We start from the raw sequence: 21,882 nt of genomic DNA on the forward strand, positions 1-21,882 counted from the left end.
AACCAAAAATACAGTAAAATATCACACGTTAAAAACTTCCCTGAACAGGGCTGCCTTAAGATGTCTTCTGAATGTCAGGTAGTTGTTTATCGCTTTGACATCTGCTGGAAGGGCGTTCCACAGGGCGGGCGCCACTACCTAGAAGGCCCTCTGCCTGGTTCCCTGTAGCTTTGCTTCTCGCAATGAGGGAACCGCCAGAAGGCCCTCGGTGCTGGACCTCAGCGTCCGGGCAGAATGATGGGGGTGGAGACGCTCCTTCAGGTACACTGGACCGAGGCCGTTTAGGGCTTTAAAGGTCAGCACCAACACTTTGAATTGTGCTCGGAAACGTACTGGGAGCCAATGTAGGTCTTTCAAGACCGGTGTTATATGGTCTCGGCGGCCGCTCCCAGTCACCAGTCTAGCTGCCGCATTCTGGATTAGTTGTAGTTTCCGAGTCACCTTCAAAGGTAGCCCCACGTAGAGTGCATTGCAGTAGTCCAAGCGGGAGATAACCAGAGCATGCACCACTCTGGTGAGACAGTCCGCAGGCAGATAGGGTCTCAGCCTACGTACCAGATGGAGCTGGTAAACAGCTGCCCTGGACACAGATTTGACCTGTGCCTCCATGGACAGCTGTGAGTCCAAAATGACTCCCAGGCTGCGCACCTGGTCCTTCAGGGGCACAGTTACCCCATTCAGGACCAGGGAATCCTCCACACCTGCCCGCCTCCTGTCCCCCAAAAACAGTACTTCTGTCTTGTCAGGATTCAACCTCAATCTGTTAGCCGCCATCCATCCTCCAACCGCCTCCAGACACTCACACAGGACCTTCACCGCCCTCACTGGTTCTGATTTAAAAGAGAGGTAGAGCTGGGTATCATCCACATACTGATGAACACCCAGCCCAAACCTCCTGATGATCTCTCCCAGCGGCTGCATGTAAATGTTGAAAAGCATGGGGGAGAGGACAGAACCCTGAGGCACCCCACAAGTCTGAACACTCATCCCCCACCACCACTTTCTGGACACGGCCCAGGAGGAAGGAGCGGAACCACTGTATGACAGTGCCCCCAGCTCCCAGCCCCTCAAGACATAAAACCAAACAGGAATCAAAACACAAGCCAGACACCAATTAACTACGGTATATTTCTTCTTTGTGTGCCTCCTCTAGAGGTCCAGAGGGTGGCAACACAAGAACAGAGCCTTCTCTGCCGTGGCTCCCCATCTGTGGAATTCTCCCCCCAGGGAAGTTCGCCTGGCACCTTCATTATACACTTCTAGGAGCCAGGCAAAAAATGTTCCTTTTTAACCAGGCCTTTGATTGATCTGATTTACATACTATGCCCCTTTTTAAAAAATGGGGGGGGGGCTATTGTGTTGTTTTTGTTTTTATTATGTATTTTGTGGTTTTATATCTTGGTTTTATTCTGTGAACCACCCTGAGACCCCCAGGTATAGGGCAGTATGTTAACAACAACAATATTGTTAATTCATGACGAGGTGGGGGGATTTGTACCCAGGTTTCCCCATCCCTGGTCACAGAACTGTAGAATTGTAAGGGACTCAAGGGTCATCAGAGCAGGAATCCTTTGCCTGAGGAGGGACTCGAACCCACAACCCTGAGATTAAAAGCCTCATGCTCTACCAGCTGAGCTATCCCAGACCAATGGGTCTGAGTTGGTACAAGGCGGCTTCCTAAACTCCTAACACCAGGTGCCCCTAATCCATTTTTTGTAAGGGAAGGAACTGGCTGAGAGAGATGGCACTGTGTCATTCAGTCCCGCTCCGCAGGGTTTCCAATAGGGGACAGTTCTACCTCGATCCGAAGATGCCACCTAGGTCTTTCTGCAGGCAATGCAGCTGCTCTGCCTCCGAGATGTGGTCCCTGCCCTTAGAGATGAAGTAAGATTTCGGTCACAGAGGTTGAATGGCCACCTGTCATGGATGCTTTAGCTGAGATTCCTGCATTGAAGTGGGTTGGACTAGATGACTCTTAAGATTCTATGAAGTGCTGCTTAAATAGGAAGAAAGGAAGCCATTTTCTGCCATTGCTCCACCCACCTCACTATTGCCTGCACTACACTTCGGCTGCCAAGCAGATGTTCCGCCACTGAGCTGCGTGGCCCCTTGTAGATAACGTAAGGTGCCAGTCCTCATTGAGGAAGAGCTGCTTAAGCAGGAACAAAGGCTCAGGTTAGTGAGAACCGTGGTGCTGATAATGCCAAGGTCGTGGGTTCAATCCCCAATATGGGCCACCTGCACATTCCTGTATTGCAGGGGGTTGGACTAGATGACTCTGGGGAACCCTTCCCACCAACAGCTTCTACGATCCCTTTTTGCATGCAAAGCAGCCCTTCCCTGCTGACCCACACATAGGAGCCAACTCCTAGGGGCTGAGGGAACTCCCCCCCCCATAAAATATATGACGGGGCTGTCCCCCTAAGTTGATGGGCACTGCCAGTGCTTTTTTGTTCTAAAAAATGTTTAGGGGTACTCTCAATTTGACTCAAGAAAATCACCATGTTATAATTCAAATCGGGGGAAATAAATACAGTAAATGGACCAAAGTTGTCTTCTTCTTCTTCTTTGGCAATCGCTCATAGCCAAGTAAGATTGTCTTCCATAAACACGGTTTTGATAATGAGTCCGTAAGTGACTGTGGAGGCCAATTATGGATCCACACGTCCTTCCACAGTGGGGACGTTGGTTTCCAGGTGAGAGCTGACCACGGTGTGGATTTGCCAAGCCTGCCTTCCTCCTAGCACGTTTCTCCCTTGCGTCCTGAGTTCGAGTGTCTTCAGAGTCCATGACACCGTTGGTAAAGGCTGTTCTCCAACTGCAGCGCTCGCAGGCCAGTGTTTCCCAGTTGTCAGTGTTTATACTACATTTTAAAAGATTTGCCTTGAGACAGTCTTTCAACCTCTTTTGTTGACCACCAGCCTTACGCTTTCCATTTTTAAGTTCGGAATAGAGTAGTTGCTTTGGAAGACGATCATCAGGCATCCGCAAAACATGACCAGTCCAACGAAGTTATGTTGAAGAATCATTGCTTCAGCACTGGGGATCTTTGCTTCTTCCAGTACACTGATAAAAGATTGACAAAATGTTCAGGGGTGTGCGTCCCCCCAGGGAAAAAAAGCACTGGGCATTGCCATTCAAATAATGTGCGTGCACAGTGTCATGTGATCGATTATGTGGGGCAGGGCTTACCTCCCCCCCCCAAAAATATTTCATTTCCCTGGACCAACAGCAAGGGTTAAATGGCAGAGGTGGATTCCTAGACAGGAAGGTAATTTTTTTTGGGGGGGTGTCTCCTCTAGAGCAACAAGGCTCCTCCCCATCCTTCTTTGGAGAGGTGCTGGAGGTTGCAGAGAGCGGGGACAAAGGAGGTTTGCAAGGCTGCTGCTTCTAAGCAGAGCTGAACCAGCCTCCCTTGGGCTTTGCAGGATTTTGCAGCAGCGGGGAGGAAATTGCTCTCTTTCTGGCCATGTCGGGGGATGTCTTGAAGGATGATGTCACACTGCAAGATCCAGTCACGGCTGCCCCCCGTGCAGCGCGGGCCAGGGGCGGAGAGGGATCCTGGGGAGGGATCCTGCAGCGGATCCTGGGTGAGGGGGGCACCCTCAGCTCAGAGGCGCAGCGCCAGCGTTTCAGGCAATCCCGCTACCGAGACCCCGAGGGACCCCGAGGGGTTTGCAGCCGACTCCACCACCTTTGCCGTCTGTGGCTGGAGCCAGAGAGACACACCAAGACTCAGATCCTGGATTTAGTGGTCCTGGAGCAGCTCCTGGCTGTCCTCCCTGCGGAGACAGAGAGCTGGGTCAGGGAATGCGGAGCGGAGACCAGTTCCCAGGCGGCGGCCCTGGCAGAAGGCTTTCCCTGGAGTCAGGCAGAGGAGAAGCAGCAGGTAAGAAGCATAGCATCCTAGAATTGTAGAGTTGGAAGGGACCACAAGAGGCACCTAGTCCAACCCCACCCAACATGGTAAAAGGTAAAGGGACCCCTGACCATTAGGTCCAGTCATGACCAACTCTGGGATTGCAGCGCTCATCTCGCTTTATTAGCCGGGGGAGCCGGTGTACAGCTTCCGGGTCATGTGGCCAGCATGACTAAGCCGCTTCTGGCGAACCAGAGCAGCGCACGGAAACACCGTTTACCTTCCCGCCAGAGCAGTACCTATTTATCTACTTGCACTTTTGACGTGCTTTCAAACTGCTAGGTTGGCAGGAGCAGGGACCGAGCAACGGGAGCTCACCCCGTCGCGGGGATTTGAACCGCTGACCTTCTCATCGGCCAGCCCTAGGCTCTGTGGTTTAACCCACAGCGCCACCCGCGTCCCTTTTGCCCAACATAGTACTTGAACCCATAACCCTGAAATTAAGAGTCTTTTGCTCTACTTACTGAGCTATCAACGAGGAGTTGTTGTTCTTGTCCTTTTTGTTCTTCTTGTTGTTATCATTATCATTAAAACTTATTAGTTGCTTGCCACATTGTTATTATTATTATCATTGAAACTTATTAGTTGCTTGTCACATTTTTAGTAGTAGAAGTGGTAGTTTCTTGTCATCAAAGGTCTCCAAACGACTAACAGCAAAGAAAAATAGACAGTACATAATACCATGGGAGGGGGGGGAGAATGGGGGAACATATAATACATTAATATTTCCTATAGTATTACATTTAATGATCGCCATAATGAATTGAAAAAAACGTTTAAAAGTACTTTCCAAAAAAACAGAGTCCTTTCCATTGCGGATAATTCAGACTGAAATTCCCAGGTGTCAAAAAAAGTTATTTATGTATGCTACTACTGTGTCCCATGTTTCGTTAGCCCAAAAATGGAAAATGAGCAAGGTCCCAACTAAAGAAGAATGGCAACTTAAATCAATGGAATATACACAGCTTGCAGACTTTAAATATAGAATAAGAGAACAAGAAGAACATACGTTTAGAGAAGATTGGAAAACGTTTATTGAATATAAACACTTGAAAATGTTGGCAGCATTAAGATAAATTCAACAGTGTAAATAAGTTTTGATGGATGTAATAATGGAATACTAAATAGTAAAGTTTCTGTAAAATACACAGGGATTTATGATACAGTGGTACTTCGGGTTACATACGCTTCAGGTTACAGACTCCACTAACCCAGAAATATTACCTCGGGTTAAACTTTGCTTCAGGATGAGAACAGAAATTGTGCTCCGGCGGCACGGCAGCAGCAGGAGGCCCCATTAGCTAAAGTGGTGCTTCAGGTTAAGAACAGTTTCAGGTTAAGAAAAGACCTCCGGAACGAATTAAGTACTTAACCCAAGGTACCACTGTATGCAAAATGAACCATGGAAAGAGAAGAAGGAAAGTCATTGATATTTTAAGGATGTTTAAATGAGTGTTTTAAATTGTAAAACAGAAAATTTCCCGTTGGGCTCTCTGCTTTTTTTCTACAGGGGAAGGACTCGGTCATGATCTGGAATCTGATTGCTAAACACTGCCTGGTCTCCAGACAGAATCTCGTGGAACGGTCAGGGGATACTTCGGCCATCTTGGGAGTTGCCTCAGATCACAAGTCCAAGATGGCCGAGCAAGACTCGGTTGGCTCTCAGGCAGGAGGAGAACCTAGTGCAACCCAGGCTGGGAGGAGTGGCGGATCCTGGGAAAGAACCGCGCAGGAGATCCTGGATGAGGAATATGCCCTCAGCATCGATGCACGGAGACAGCATTTCAGGGAGTTCCAGTGCCAGGAAGCTGAGGGACCTCAGGAGGTTTGCAGCCAACTCCACCATCTTTGCCATCAGTGGCTGAAGCCAGAGCAACACACCAAGACTCAGATCCTGGATTTAGTGATCCTGGAGCAGTTCCTGGCTGTCCTCCCCCCGGAGATGGAGAGCTGGGTGAGGGAATGTGGAGCGGAGACCAGTTCCCAGGCAGTGACCCTGGCCGAAGGTTTCCTCCTAAGCCAGGCAGAGGACAGGAAGCAGAAAGGGCAGCAGGTGAGAGAGACGGTTTTCATCCTGATAGTTTTCAGGGGCTCAGAATATTCCCCATGTTCATTTTCTGGAAATCCTCAAAGGAGGGGACAGCACGCCAAGGCCTGATTCTGCCCCATTCCTTTCCCAGTCCCTCTCTGTTTCTGATCTCTGCTGTTCTTTTACCTACAGGACCTATTTTTGGAAGAGGCCATGGACTTTGCTGAGGCAGAGAAGGATCCGTCAGACTCCAGGCAGATCAAACAGGAGGAAGGCGGAGGTGCCACATCACTGGGTAAGGCTTAGCGTGGCATTATTGCCCGTCTTGGTCTTCCTCTCTCAGGTACGCCTAAAATAAGCAGGCCTCGGTCCAGTATACCTGAAGGAGCGTCTCCACCCCCATCGTTCTGCCCGGACACTGAGGTCCAGTGCTGAGGGCCTTCTGGCAGTTCCCTTGCCGCGAGAAGCCAAGTTACAGGGAACCAGGCAGAGGGCCTTCTCAGTAGTGGCACCTGCCCTCCCACCAGATGTCAAAGAGAAAAACAACTACCACACTTTTAGAAGACATCCGAAGGCAGCCCTGTTTAGGGAAGCTTTTAATGTTTAATAGGTTATTGTATTTTAATATTCTGTTGGAAGCCGCCCAGAGTGGCTGGGGAAACCCAGCCAGATGGGCGGAGTATGAATAATGAATTATTATTATTATTATTATTATTATTATTATTATTATTTCTCTCAATCCCATGTTGGGGACAAGCTGATGGCAATAAAAAAACGCTGAGTTTCAACACTTAACTTCAACACTGGCTTGAAAGAGCCAAGCTTTTTATTCTTGTAAATCGTTCTGGGACTGTTATGGGAGGCAAGTAATAAATTCAATATACAGTGGTACCTCGGTTGTCGAACGTAATCCGTTCCGGAACACTGTTTGACTTCCAAAACGTTCGACAACCAAGGCGCAAAGGGCAGTCTGCAAAGTCAATGGAGAAAATTGGAAAAAACCGCAGCAGACGTCGTTCGACTTCCGATGTGCATTAAAAAACGGAAGCATTTACTCCGGGTTTTTGGCGTTCGAAAACTGAAACGTTTGGCTTCAGAAACGCTCAAAAATCGAGGTACCACTGCACTAGCTACCTAACCTGGGGGGGGGGGAAGGAGGGGAGAGGAAGGAAGGAAGGAAGGAGAAAGAGAAAGAGAGGGAGAGAGAGAGAGAGAGAGAGAGAGAGAGAGAGAGAGAGAGAGAGAGAAAAGAAGAAGAAGAAGAAGAAAGAAATAGAAATTGAATTGAATTGAAATTGAAATACTTTATTGCCATTTGTACAACTTGTATACAGTGAGGCAACGTTCTCTCCCGGTAGAAGGAGATCATCAAATGTTGATTGACATCGTTCTTCTGCAATGCTCTGAGGAGATGGAGTCTCTGTTGGGCTTTCTTAACCACCTGGGTTGTATTGATATTCGAAGTAAGGTCTTCACTGAGATAAACTCCTAGGAATTTAAAGGAAGAGACTCTCTCCACATAGCCCTTCCCAATGTACAGCAGAAAGAAAGAAAGAAAGAAAGAAAGAAAGAAAGAAAGAAAGAAAGAAATGAACCCTTGGGTATTTTTGCCCTCTTGCATGAAACTGAAATGTTTCAAGAGTGAATCACTGCAATGCTAACTATGTGAGGCTTCCCTTACACTTGATTTGGAAACTTCAGTTAGTGCAGAATGCTGCAGCATGGTTGCTGACAGGAATAAGACCCTGTCAGCACATAACAGCCGTGCTCAAGGATCTGCACCACTTGCTCATTTGCTACCCAGCCAGGTTCAAGGTGGTACTATTAGCATATAAAGTTTTTTTAACAGCTTGGGATCAGTTTGCTTGAAGATACCAGTGGTGCAGTTCGATTAAACGGTTTTGGCCGTCCGAATGGGTGGTACTGTTTTGGCTGCACTTGTAATGAGCCCAGGAGGACTTTGATTTGGAAATGCAAGGAATGGTAAGTAAATCTCCCCCCTTTTTCGTGTCCCTCTCAGGAGATGGACGTGGCAGGATGCGGGCCATATGTTGCAGCTCGTCTCTTCCTTGCGGTGGAGTGGAAATTGCATCTGTGCTGCTGGATCAGGTAAATATAGGGATCGACGGAAAACCCGAAATGGAAACCCAGGGTGCCTCTGGACCCGGAAGAATCTGCACCTTCCCTCTCTGGTTTCATCAAAGTTGTGTGCTCAGAAACTAGTGTGAATGCCCATTCAGACAGCTTAAACCCTGAAGTGCAACACCCAGCTAAATAATTTTAAGTTTAGTCTTACCAGCGTACCCCTTCTCGGGCAAATATAATTTAGGAGTAGTTTGCATGAAACAAGGAACGCGGGTGGCACTGTGGGTTAAACCACAGAGCCTAGGACTTGCTGATCAGAAGGTCGGCGGTTTGAACCCCCGCGACGGGGTGAGCTCCCGTTGCTCGGTCCCTGCTCCTGCCAACCTAGCAGTTTGAAAGCATGTCAAAGTGCAAGTAGATAAATAGGTACCGCTCCGGCAGGAAGTTAAACAGCGTTTCCGTGCGCTGCTCTGGTTCGCCAGAAGCAGCTTGGTCATGCTGGCCACATGACCCGGAAGCTGTCTGTGGACAAACGCCGGCTCCCTCGGCCTATAGAGCGAGATGAGCGCCGTAACCACAGAGTCGTCAGCAACTGGACCCAGTGGTCAGGGGTCCCTTTACCTTTACCTTTACCTTGCATAAAACAATTTTATTTATTTAAATTTGGGTACTGCCCTATACCTGTAGATCTTAGGGCAGTTCACAACATAAATCATATATATATATATACACACACACACACACACACACACACACACACAAATGCCCAATTAAAAATAAGAACAAAACCAAACCAATAATCCCCATCTTCCATAACACATTTAAAAAGAGCATTGAATGTCAATCATCCAAAGGCCTGGTTGAAGAGGAATGTTTTCACCTGGTGCTTAAAGGTCAAACCTCGGTTCCCAAACAGCTTTGTTTTGGGACATTTCAGCTCCCAAACGCCGAAAACCCGGAAGTAAATGCTCCGGTTTTTGAATTTTTTTTGGAAACCGAATGTCCAACACGGCTTCCGCTTGAGTGCAGGAAGCTCTTGCAACCAATCGGAAGCCGTGCCTCGGTTGTCGAACGTTTCAGAACCAAATGGACTTCCAGAAAGGATTACGTTCGACAACCGAGGTTTGACTATATAAATGAAGGTGCCAGGCGAGCATTGCTGGGCAGAGCATTCCACAAATGGGAGCTAAAAAAAAAAAAGTTTCTGCCATGTGCCCTTTGAAACCCTTTCACATATCCCTGGTGGGTACGTGAGAGAAGAGAATGTATATTAGATCAATTTGTAAAGGGAATAGAATTTTGCCAAACAGCAGGCTCCTAAATAAAGTTTATTTCCCACACCCACCCCAGGTGACTTTTGAGGATGTGGCTGTATACTTCACAGAGGAGGAGTGGAAATTGCTGGATCCAGACCAAAGGGTCCTGCACAAGGAAGTCATGGAGGAGAATTGGGAGGTTGTTGCATCTCTGGAGCAACAAGACCCTGGTGACCCTCAAGCTTCAGGAGACCTTCATGCAACCCAGGCTGAGAGCAGTGAGGAATTCTGGGAAAGAACCGTGCAGAAGTTCCTAGGTGAGGATCTCTCTTTTTAATTGGCTAAGTCTCCCTTGTCTTTGTGGCTGATAAAATTAGTTGGCAGGTGCTAAATACACTGAATTTGGCATGCAGGGTACGTCAACCGCGCACCTGTAGCAAATCGTACACAGAGAAATATTGGTAGAGAATAAGAATAAGAATAAGAATATTTTATTATTTATACCCCCCCCCCCAAAATCTGGCTGGGTTTCCCCAGCCACTCTGGGCGGCTTTCAACAGAATATTAAAATACAATAATCTATTAAACATTAAAAGCTTCCCTAAACAGGGCTGCCTTCAGATGTCTTCTAAAAGTCTGGTAGTTGTTTTTCTCTTTGACATCTAGTGGGGGCGTTCCACAGGGCGGGTGCCACTACTAAGAAGGCCCTCTGCCTGGTTCCCTGTAACTTGGCTTCTCACAGCGAGGGAACCGACAGAAGGCCCTCAGAGTTGGACCTCAGTGTTCGGGCAGAACGATGGGGGTGGAGACGCTCCTTCAGGAAGTTACTCTTCCATAACAAGAGCCCCAGGTTGACCTAAGCTAGTGGCCAAAATTGTGGAAACCTTTTGGGAAAAGAGTATTTTCGAGGTTTGATGGCTCATAACACTTGATTGGCTCTCTAAACACTCCTGCTCGTTGGCTACGTTCAGATGAAGGAAAGCTACTGCATATCAACCTAAGCAAGTTGTGCTTCCTTTTTTCTGGTTATTTGGCTATAACTTTTTATAGAATACAGACGATTGAACAAACTTTGTTGCATTGCATTCTTCATTAAATTATATTTCCATTGATACATAATTTTATGGTATTACTCCAAAAAAAAAAGTGGTGTTGTGAGCCATCAAACCTCATAAAAACACTTTTCCCAAAAGGTTTCCCCAATTTTGTCCACTAGTGTGCAGCGTACATTGGTCATCTGTCATAGATGCTTTAGGTGAGGTTCCTGCATTGAAAGAGGGCTGGACTAGATGGCCCTCAGGGTCCCTTCCAACTGAAGGAGCGTCTCCACCCCCATCGTTCTGCCACTGAGGTCCAGCACCGAGGGCCTTCTGGCGGTTCCCTTGCTGCGAGAAGCCAAGTTACAGGGAACCAGGCAGAGGGCCTTCTCGGTGGTGGCACCTGCCCTGTGGAATGCCCTCCCAACAGATGTCAAAGAGAAAAACAACTACCAGACTTTTAGCAGACATCTGAAAGGCAACCCTGTTTAGGGAAGCTTTTAATGTTTAATAGACTATTTTATTTTAATATTCTGTTGGAAGCTGCCCAGAGTGGCTGGGGAAATATTTTTAATATTTATTTATTTATTTATTTATTATTATTATTATTATTATTATTATTATTATTATTATTATTATTATTATTACAGTTCTGTGATTCTATGAAATATCATGTTAGGAATCATTAAAAAAAGATGCCAACAGTTTAAAGCTCTTCTTTCCTTCTCACAAAGTATCCCTCTTGTTTCTGAAGGTGAAAAGCAGGATGAAGAAGAATCAAACATGGCGCTGTTGGAAAGATATGGATGCAAAGAGGAGGAAGAACAGAGAGCAAGACCTGAGCTAAAACAGGAGAGCAGGAACGAATTCGCTGCTTCTCAGGAAGGTGACATCTGTGAGATCCCAGCTGAAGAGAACCTTAGCAACAGAAAAGAAAGCGGTCAGTGCCCTGTGTGTGGCAAAATGTTCAAATGGAAATCGAGCCTTTATACCCACTCTAAGCTCCACACAGGGGAGAAGCCATTCAAGTGTTCTGAGTGCGGAAAGAGCTTCAGTCAGAAGTCAACCCTCACTACTCATCAAAGAATCCACACCGGGGTGAAACCATTCCAATGTTCCGAATGTGGAAAGAGCTACAGTAGAAATTCGAGCCTTACCGCTCATCAGAGAATCCACACAGGGGAGAAACCGTATGTGTGCCCGGAGTGTGGAGAAAGCTTCAGTGAGAAGAGAAATCTCACTGTTCATCAAGGAACTCACACAGGGGGGAAGCCATTTCAGTGCTTGGATTGTGGAAAGAGCTTCAGTCAGATATCAAGTGTAAGCAGACATCAAAGAATACACACTGGTGAGAAACCATATATATGCTCAGAGTGTGGGAAAAGCTTCAATCAGAAAAGAAATTTGACTGTTCATCAAGGAACTCATACAGGGGAGAAACTATTTAAATGCTCGGAGTGTGGAAAGAGCTTTAATAGGAGAGACCGGCTTATTTTACACAATAAAATCCACAGAGGGGAGAAACCATTTAAATGCTTGGAGTGCGGAAAGAGCTTCAATCAAAGCTCAAGCTTTACTTCACACCAAAGAATTCACACCGGGGAAAAACCTTTTAAATGCTTGGAGTGTGGGAAAAGCTTCCGTTGGTCCAGCGTCTTGACTTTACACCAACGAATTCACACAGATAAGAAACCGTATAGCTGCTTGGAGTGCGGGAAAAGCTTCAGGCAGAAGAGCAATCTCACAGCTCACGAAGGAATCCATACTGGGCAGAAACCATTTAAATGTTTGGAGTGCGGAAAGAGCTTCAGTCAAAAGATTCACCTCACTTGCCATCAGGGAATGCACACAGGAGAGAAACCATTTAAATGCTTGAAATGTGGAAAGAGCTTTCGTTGGGCTACCTCACTTACTTTACATCAGAGAACCCACACAAGGGAGAGACCGTACACATGCTTAGAGTGCGGAAAGAGCTTCAGTCAAAAAACCCATCTCACTTATCATCAAGGGACTCACACAGGGGAGAAACTATTTAAATGTCTGGAATGTGGAAAAAGCTTTTGCTGGGCTATTTCTCTTACTTTACACCAACAAATGCACACTGGGAAGAAAGCGTATACTTGCCTGAAGTGCGGAAAGAGCTTCAGGAAGAACTCCAACCTTAGATCACACCAAATAACACACACAGCAGAGAAACCATTCAAATGCTTGGAGTGTGGAAAAAGCTTCCGTTGGAACAACTCTCTTACATTACACCAACGTGTTCACACCGGGGAGAAGCCATATGAATGCTTGGAGTGTGGAAGGAGCTTCAATAGGAAATCCACCTTTATATTACATCAGAGAATCCACACAGGGGAGAAGCCCTTTAAATGTCCGGACTGTGGAAAGAGCTTTATTCGGAGAGACTCCCTCATTTCACATCAACACATCCACACAGGACAGAAGCCCTTTAAATGCTTGGAGTGCGGAAAGAGTTTCAATCACAGCTCAAGCTTCACTTTACACCAAAGAATTCACACAGGTGAGAGACCACATAAATGCTTGGAGTGTGGAAGGAGTTTTAACAGGAGAGGAACACTTAAATTACATCAAAGAATCCACACAGGGGAGAAACCTTTTAAATGTCTGGAGTGTGGAAAGAGCTATATTAGGAAAGACTCCCTTATTTTACATCAGAGAATCCACTCAGGGGAAAAGCCCTTTAGATGCCTGGAGTGTGGAAATAGCTTTATTAGAAAGGACTGCCTTATTTCACATCAACACGTCCACACGGGGGAGAAGGCTTTTAAATGTTTAGCGTGTGGAAAGAGCTTCAATCACAGCTCAAGCTTCACCTTACACCAAAGAAGTCACACTGGAGAGAGACCACATAAATGCTTGGAATGTGGAAAGAGCTTTAACAGGAAAGGGATCCTTAAATTACACCTGAGAATCCACACAGGGGAGAAACCCTTCAAATGCCTGAAGTGCAGGAAAAGCTATATTAGGAAAGGGTCCCTTATTTTACATCAAGGCATTCACATGGAGGAGAAACCATTTAAATGTCTGGAGTGTGGAAAGAGCTTTGCTAGGAAAGACTGCTTTATTTCTCATCAAAACATTCACACAGGTGAGAAGCCATATAAATGTCTGCTGTGTGGCAAGAGCTTCAATCACAGCTCAAGTTTTACATCACACCAACGAACTCACACAGAAGAGAGACCACATAAATGCTCGGAGTGCGGAAAGAGCTTTAACAGGAAAGGGATCCTTAAATTACATCAGAGAATCCACACAGGGGAGAAACCTTTTAAATGCTTGGAGTGTGGAAAGAGCTATATTAGGAAAAGCTCCCTTGTTTCACATCAAAGCATTCACACAGTGGAGAAGCCATTTAAGTGCCTCGAGTGTGGAAAGAGCTTTAGTCGGAGAGATGCTTTTATTTCACATCAAAACATTCACACAGGTGAGAAACCCTTTAAATGCCTGGCATGTGGAAGGAGCTATATTAGGGAAAGCTCCCTTATTTCACATCAGAGAATCCACACAGAGGAGAAACTTTGAATGTTTGGAGCGCAGAAAGAGCTTCAATCACGGGTCAAGCTTTTTATCACACCAAAGAATTCAAACGTGTGGAATACATAAAGAGCTTCAGGAAGAGCAGGGACCTCAGTAGATGTATGCTCAGACTGTAGCATGATTTGTCACCACAGAGACAGCCTTAGAAATCATCAGAGACTGTGCATAGAGGAGCAACTATATACGTACAGGCTTGGAATGTAGGAGTGTCATCTATGAGCAAGCAGAATAAAAGGGTCAAATCACATCAAAGAGTCCACCCAGTGGTGAAACCACAAAACTGAAGTGTGGAAAGAAAATGTAAATAAATCTTCGCACAGGGAGGAAGTGTCTAAAGAAAGAAGATTACAGCTTTTCTGACCAATCACACTTTTATAGCACACACAAACAAGAGATTGACAGTATAAATGTTCAGATATCTACGATTCCAAACATGGTATGTGGGGAAAGTGATTAGGGCCATCATCGTAACTAGTACAATGTTGTGATTAGGCATTTTCCTTGCCACATTTTGTGAATGAATCATGATGCAGTAGTCATAAGGGTCTTCACCACCTTGGGGATAAATCACTCATAAGGAACTGTGGGATACTCGGGGGGTGGTGACTAAATGGGGCTTTGATAGAAGCTTATGAAGGTATGAATACTGGTGAGAGGGATAGAGGGAAAGTATCCTTCCTTTCAAGGGACGCGGGTGGCGCTGTGGATTAAAACCACAGAGCCTAGGGCTTGCCAATCAGAAGGTCGGCGGTTCGAATCCCCATGATGCTCAGTCCCTGCTCCTGCTAACCTAGCAGTTCGAAAGCACATCAAAGTGCAAGTAGATAAATAGGTACCACTCTGGCGGGAAGGTAAACATTTCCGTGCGCTGCTCTGGTTTGCCAGAAGCGTCTTAGTCATGCTGGACACATGACCCTGAAGCTGTACCACGGCTCCCTAGGCAAATAAAGCGAGATGAGCGCTGCAACCCCAGAGTCGTCCGTGACTCAACTTAAAGGTCAGGGCTTCCTTCACCTTTACCCTTCCTTTCTCGTCATGTTAGAACTCAAGGTTAACCTAAATAGTTCCATAGTTGTGTTGTGTACAAAAAGCAAGTTTCACTTGATATTGAAATGATTATATAGATAGATTGCTGCTCAGAATGGCATATAGGGAAATGTTACCTTTCTGTTAAGAAATGGGTTTTAAGAATATGAGGTTTGATATATATGATTAAATTCTCAAAGATAAAGTAAGATAAGGGAAGAGAACTAAAACTTATTGGGGGTTTTCAACAAAGTTTGGATGATTCTATTCAATCTCTGTGTTGAAACGTGGAGTTTATTATGTATTGGATGGAGTTCAAGATGCAGCACAACAGTATTCGGTTTTAAGAATATTACAGGGCAACTGTTGTAAATATTAATTGTTTGATATACATTCCATTTTTTACTATTTTTTTAATTGAATTTACCGTATTTTTCGCTTTATAGGACGCACTTTTCCCCCTCCAAAAATGAAGGGGAAATGTGTGTGCGTCCTATGGGGCGAATGCAGGCTTCAGGAAGCTATCCACAAGCCTTGGGAGCCCGGCGGGAGTTCCCCCTGCCAGCCCCAAAGAGCAGGTCGAAAGGAACCCAAAGCTTCCAGAGCCCAGCGGGAACTCCGGAGGCTTCGGATGAACGCACAGAACGCACCTTGACTTAGAGGTGGAGAACAAGAAAAAAAATTTTTTCCTGTTCTCCCCCTCCTATGGTCCAGTGCAGTGGCGTAGCGTGGGTTGTCAGCACCCGGGGCAAGGCAAGTAATTTGCGCCCCCTAACCCGTGGATTTTAGCACTCGAGTGCGAGCGCGCCCCCCCCAGATGTTGCGGCCGGTGCGGCCGGCCCCCCCTGCACCCCCCACGCTACGCCACTGGGGCTGGGGGCGAGCGAAGGAGCCAAAGACCCCCCCAAAGGCTCAGCAGGAATTTATTAAATTTATTGTTTGCGGAGCCCCCGCGGGCCGAGGCAGCCGAAGCCCCCTCCCCTCGGGCGCCTCCCCGCCCCCTCCTCTCCTTGGGCTGTAGGTGGAGCCCGCGCTCCGAGGCGCTCCAGATCCGGGCTTGGCGAGCGCCTCTCCGGGGGCTTCCAGCCGAGCTCCGTCCTCGCCCCCCCCCCCCCGCGGCTGAGACTTGCGCTGAGAGCCGGAGCCAGCGGCGCCCCCTTCCGCCGGGAGACCCTCGCCCGCCCGCCGGCTTCCTCTCGGAGGGTTTTGGGGAGGGCAGGGCGCGTCGAGGCCCCTCGGAGCTCTCCTCCCTCCCAGTCGGCAGAAGCAGTCGCCGCCTGTGGCTGGGCCGAGGGGATGGCGCCGGCGTCGGCATCGGGGTGCGGAGGCTGCCGGTGCCCGGCCAGGCGTCGGTGGCGGCGTCGGCGCTGCTGCAGCGGCTGCTCCTCCTGCGAGCAGTGAGTGGAGCGCAGCCGCAGCGGCGGCGGCGGGGGGTGGGGTGGGCGCGCGCTAGGGCGCAAGGCTGGCGGTGGCGGCGGGGAGCCCGGCGGAGGAAGGAACTTGTCCCTTCCCTCTGGACTCGCGCCCCCCCCCCGACGTTGCGCCCGGTGCGGCCGGCACCCCTGGCACCCCCCACGCTACGCCACTGGTCCAGTGCGTCCAATAGAGCAAAAAATATGGTATATACTGCCCTGTACCTGCAGGTCTCAGGGTGATTCACAGAAAAGATCACAATGTATAAAGTAAAAATACAAACAATAACCCAATAACACCCCACCCCCAAGGGAGCCACATTTTAAAAGTGCATAGGATGTCCATCAAATGAACCAAAGGCTTGGTTAAAAAGTAACATTTTTGCCTGGCGCCTAAAGGTGTATAAGGAAGGTGCCAGGTGAACTTTCCTGGGGAGAGTCTTCCGCAGACGGGGAGCCACTGCAGAGAAGGCCCTGTTCTTGTGTTGCCACCCTCCAGACCTCTTGAGGAGGCACATGAAGGAGGCCTCAGAAGATGATCTCAGGGTCCAGGTAGGTTCATATGGAAAGTGGTGGACCTTGAGGTATTGTGGTCCTGAGCCGTTTAAGCCTTTATAGGTCAGAAAAAGCACTTTGAATCGGGCCTGGAAACTAATCAGTAGCCAGTGCATTTGGACCAGGATTAGTGTAACGTGGTCAAACTGTCTTGCTCTGGTGAGTAACCTGGCCACTGAAATCTGCACTAGCTGAAGTTTCCAAACTGTCTTCAGAGGCAGCCCTACGTATAACACATTGCAGTAATCTAACCTTGAAGTCACCAGAACATGGACAACAGTAGTTAGGCTATCCCTATCCAGATAGGGGGGTAGCTAAGCCACCAGCCAAAGCTGATGGAAGGCACTCCAGGCCACTGAGGCCATCTGAGCCTCGAGCAACAGCAAAGGATCCAGGAGTACCCCTAAGCTATGAACCTGCTCCTCCAGAGGAAGTGTAATCCCATCAAGACATAGCTGTCAACTTACAGATTTGAAAATAAGGGACCAGCAGCCTTGAAAATAAGGGACCTGCAGCCTCACCTGTTCCAGGCACTCCAGTCTTCCTGTCCTCCTGCAGTCTGGTCAAACTCATGCTGGGTAGCTTCAAGAACACTGTCCAACCAACTTTGTAACCAGAGGTTCAACTGAATAGAATCTGAATCACATGCACCACAAGGCCTATGCAGCCTCAACTTAAGATGGCTCCCCGGCCTGGCTTTGCACTGCAAAGTTTGCAGTAGCACGTGCAACAAAATGGCGTCCAGCATTCAAAAGCCCCCTCAGCTTGCATTAACTAGCCACACACAAGGCATGCAAGCTCCACCCCCCAGTCGTTCTTAGACTTCTTATTGGGTGAGCAACACAGCAACAGCCAAGCAACACAGTTGGAGCCTCCCTCCTCCCTGCCCGGCAGGGAGGGAGGGAGAGGAGCTGCTTCCTTTGAAATTTAAGGGACATCCATCAATAAGGGACAGCAGTGGGACATGGCGCTGGAATAAGGGACTGTCCCTTCAAATAAGGGACACTTGCCGGCTATGCGTCAAGAGCAGGCAATCTCCCACCCATCTGGTCTAGGGAACCACCCACTAACTGAGCCTCACTCTTATCTAGATTGGGCTTCGGTTTGTTGGCTCTCATCCAGTCCATTACCAAGGCAAGACACTGGTCCAGCACTTCCGCTGCCTCACCTGCAGATAGAAATAGAACTGAGTGTCATCAGCACACTGCTGACGACGTACTCCGAAACTCCAAGCTTTTGCATACTTGTTGATCGTGGGTATCTTGTTGATATTCTCTGTTTCTGAGATACGATAGCCGACTTCAAATATCTAAAAGTCTGTCACATGGAAGATGGAACAAGCTTGTTTTCTGCTCCAGAGAGTAGGACCAGAACCAATTATTTCATGTTACAAGAAAGGAAGAAGAGGAGGAGTTTGGATTTGATATCCTGCTTTATCACTACCCGAAGGAGTCTCAAAGCGGCTAACATTCTCCTTTCCCTTCCTCCCCCACAACAAACACTCTGTGAGGTGACTGAGGCTGAGACTTCAGAGAAGTGTGACTGGCCCAAGGTCACCCAGCAGCTGCATGTGGAGGAGCGGGGACGCGAACCTGGTTCACCAGATTACGAGTCCACCGCTCTTAACCACTACACCAACTAAACATCAGGAAGAACTTTAGTTGAGGTTCCTGCGTTGCAGGGGGTGAGACTAGATGACCCTCGGGGTCCCTTCCAACTCTACAATTCTGTGGTTCCCTGGAAATGCATAAAAAACATAATATTAAATAAAATTAAGGATTAGACGAATTCATGGTCTCCCAGTGGCTCTTATCCATGATAATTACATGGAATCAAATAGATTATAATCAAAAGGGAGGCAACAGCACAATACAGTACAGTTATTGAAAATTATATATTATTTATCATGGCTAGGAGGAATAGCTTGGCTTCTGTTGTTCATGCTCTCCTCCTTTCTGGCCTACTGTAATGAGCTCCCCTTGAAGATGATCAGAAATCTGAAGCTAGTGCAGAATTATTATTTATTGTATTTATTTATTTATTACATATTTATTCTGCCCTTCATGTGAAGATCTCGGGGCAGTTCACAGCATAAAAGTACAAAACAAAAACACAAAATACAGAATAAAAACAAGAACAAATCCATAAGCCACACCTCCCAAAAACACATTTAAAAGGACATAGAATGTCAATCAGCCAAAGGTCTGGTTGAAGAACGGCGTTTTCTGCCTGGCCCCTAAAAGTATATAATGAAGGTGCCAGTTGAGCTTCCCGGGGGAGAGCATTCCTCAAGCGGGGAGCCACCACAGAAAAGGCCTGTTCTTATGTTGCCACTCTCTGGGCGTCTCATGGAGGCGGCACGTGAAGAAAGGCCTCAGAGGATGGTCTCGGGGTTTGGGTCAGTTCATTTGAGGAGGTGGTCCTTGAGGTACTGAGGTCTCAAGCCGCAAAGCCCTGATATTGCCAACTTGCTGCTTCCATTGTAAAGAAGAGTAGCTCTGCTGCTCCTGAGCCACTGGAGGAGCTTATAGGCCTGTGTTTTTCAGCCTGGGGTCCCCAGATGTTGCTGGACTACAACTCCCATCACCCCCAAGTCTCTGGGAACCAAGCCATATGAGGAATGGTTGAAGGAGCTGGGTTTGTTTACCCTGGAGGAGACAGAGGAGATATGATAGCCATCTTCAAATAACTAAAAGGCTTTGTACAAATAATAAATTGTTGTTGGGCAGATGGAGCCTAAGTTTCATGAATTCTTTGCATTGTTTTTGTATGTGAACTGCCTTGAGTTTTAAACAGAAACACAAAGTGGAGATCCTTTATTTTCCATTTCATTTCATCTCTCTTCCCAACCCTCACTTCTCCTAAGTGCTTAAAGGCCACTTATATCCACGAAAGCTTTAAACTTGAATTCAAAGGAAACCAGGAGAAACATACACACATGCCAGAAGAAGCCAAGAATTTAATATAATGGTTTATCGTAACAAATGGCGACTTAGATTAGAGCATTTGAACAAAACTGAAAGGCTATGTTACTACTGTCTGTAAAGCAGCCTTCATCAGCCTGGTGCAAAACATGGGTTTTGTAGTATAGTTGCCATCGGCACAACTAGTGGTCAAGGATGATGGGTTTTGTACTCCAAGAAACCTGGAAAGCACCAGGCTGGCAGAGGGTAATGTGAAGGAAGAGGGTGACAATACTTGCCAGCACGGTCATAGGATCCCCAAACATCCATTCAACTAAGTGCTCCTCAGAGTAGACCCACTGAGATTAATGAACCCAAATTAGTAATCATCGTTAATTACACAGCCCATTGTTAAGCTATGGAACTCCCTGCCTCAGGAGGCAGTGATGGCCCTAGCTTGGATGGCTTCAAGAGATAGCCAAGAGAGGACAAAGGGGCTATCTCCTTATGGGATAGTTTCCAGGTATATTACTTTTCTAACTTAAGTCTGCTTTCTGGGATCCAATTGTGAACAGAATGTGTGAGTAAACTCTTTTTATACTTTCATAGAAGACTGTGTCATGTCTTATCTTTTTATGAGGGACTAAATAGGGAATTATCAACGAAACTTATTTTAGAGGCTTTAGCGAGCCTGAGCAAACGCATCCGCTGTGCAAGTTTAAAAAGGGGAATGTTACTCTGCTAAACTGTAGAACTTGTTAACACAAGTTGGAAAGGATATAATCAAACAATATATCCTCTCCTGCATCCCTGAACATTCCCACACTTGCTTCCAACACTTCTACATGAAATTCCCGTGCAGATTCTCCGATGTGGTGTTAGGCCTGTTCCGGCCAAAGCTCTTTCCACACCTTGAGCATCCGTACTGTTTCTCCTGTGTGGCTCCTCTCGTGGGCATGGAGGCTCGAGTTCTGACTGAACCTTTTCCCACATATCAAGCACTTGTAGGGCTTCTCTCCTGTGTGGACCCTCTGGTGCCTAGCGAGGTCCCCGTTCCTCCGGAAGCAGTTCCCGCACTCCAAGCACTGAAATGGCTTCTCCCCTGTGTGGCTTCTCTGATGTGAAATGAGGTTCGTGCTGTTGACGTAGTTCTTCCCGCACTCGGCACATTTAAAGGGCTGCTCCCCTGTGTGCAGCCTCTGATGGTTCCTAAGGTTCCACTTGTGGCGGAAATTTATGCCGCACTCGGAGCAGGCGTAGGGTTTCTCCCCGGTGTGGATCCTTTGGTGCCGTGTGAGGTCCGTGTTCTTGATGAAGCTCTTTCCACACTCGGAGCATTTGAACGGCTTTTCTCCCGTGTGGATTTTCTGATGGGAATGGAGGTTGATTTTCTGAGTGAAGCTCTTTCCGCACTCGGAGCACTGAAACGGCTTCTCCCCTATGTGGATTCTCTGGTGGGTCCTGAGGCTCGAATGCCCACTGAAGTTCTTCCCACACTCCAAGCAGTGAAACACTTTCTCCTCTAGGAGGACTCTCTTACGGGTCTTGAGTTCTGAATGGTGCCTTAAGCCCTTTCCGTACTCGGAGCACTGAAGTGGTTTCTCCAGTGTCTGCGTTCTCCGTTGAACATTAAAACTTGGTTTCAAACCAAAGGTCTTCTTGCACACGGGATGCCTATTCCTTTCTTTTCCTTCCACCATTTTGTCTTGGGTTGGGATTTCCTGGACGTCACAGGGTTGATAAACCACAGAACTTTTCCTTCCCTTCTGTTTTGCTTCCATTTTCCGCCTCCACTCTTTCCTCTCTCTGCTTCTGTCTCTTTTCAGTGACGCGCCACATGGTTCTTGCTCAGTCTCACTCTTCCATGTGAGTCTATCACATGCTGGAAAAGAGAAGTGGGGCAATGGGAGTAAGGCCACAAGAGAGTAAGGGAATTAGTTTGGAGCTGTAAGACAAGAGACACTCCTTTTTATAATCCACTACGTTGTGGTGAGGATAATAATAATAATATAATTTATTTATACCCCACCCATATGGCTGGGTTTCCCCAGCCACTCTGGGAAGCTCCCAACAGAATATTAAAAACACAATAAAACATT

General features: G+C 47.3%; 1 protein-coding gene, 1 non-coding gene and 1 pseudogene across 2 annotated transcripts in view; 1 reads left to right on the forward strand and 2 right to left on the reverse strand.

Moving 5' to 3' along the window:
- LOC128408824 (zinc finger protein 850-like) overlaps nt 1-14,441 on the forward strand; it is a 32,378-nt pseudogene extending 17,937 nt beyond the window's left edge.
- TRNAK-UUU (transfer RNA lysine (anticodon UUU)) lies at nt 1,573-1,646 on the reverse strand. Its single transcript has one exon. It is a non-coding gene; the product is annotated as a tRNA-Lys (tRNA).
- A 5,397-nt stretch (nt 14,442-19,838) lies between the features above and the next one.
- Nucleotides 19,839-21,882, reverse strand: part of LOC128408825 (zinc finger protein 420-like) — a 31,444-nt gene continuing 29,400 nt past the window's right edge. The window contains exon 13 of the mRNA XM_053378847.1: nt 19,839-21,665. Within this exon, the coding sequence (XP_053234822.1) occupies nt 20,662-21,665 (1,004 nt within the window). The 3' untranslated portion in view covers nt 19,839-20,661. The remainder of the gene's footprint in view (nt 21,666-21,882) is intronic.

This window comes from Podarcis raffonei, chromosome 2 (assembly GCF_027172205.1).
Source record: "Podarcis raffonei isolate rPodRaf1 chromosome 2, rPodRaf1.pri, whole genome shotgun sequence".
NCBI classification, from domain to species: domain Eukaryota; kingdom Metazoa; phylum Chordata; class Lepidosauria; order Squamata; family Lacertidae; genus Podarcis; species Podarcis raffonei.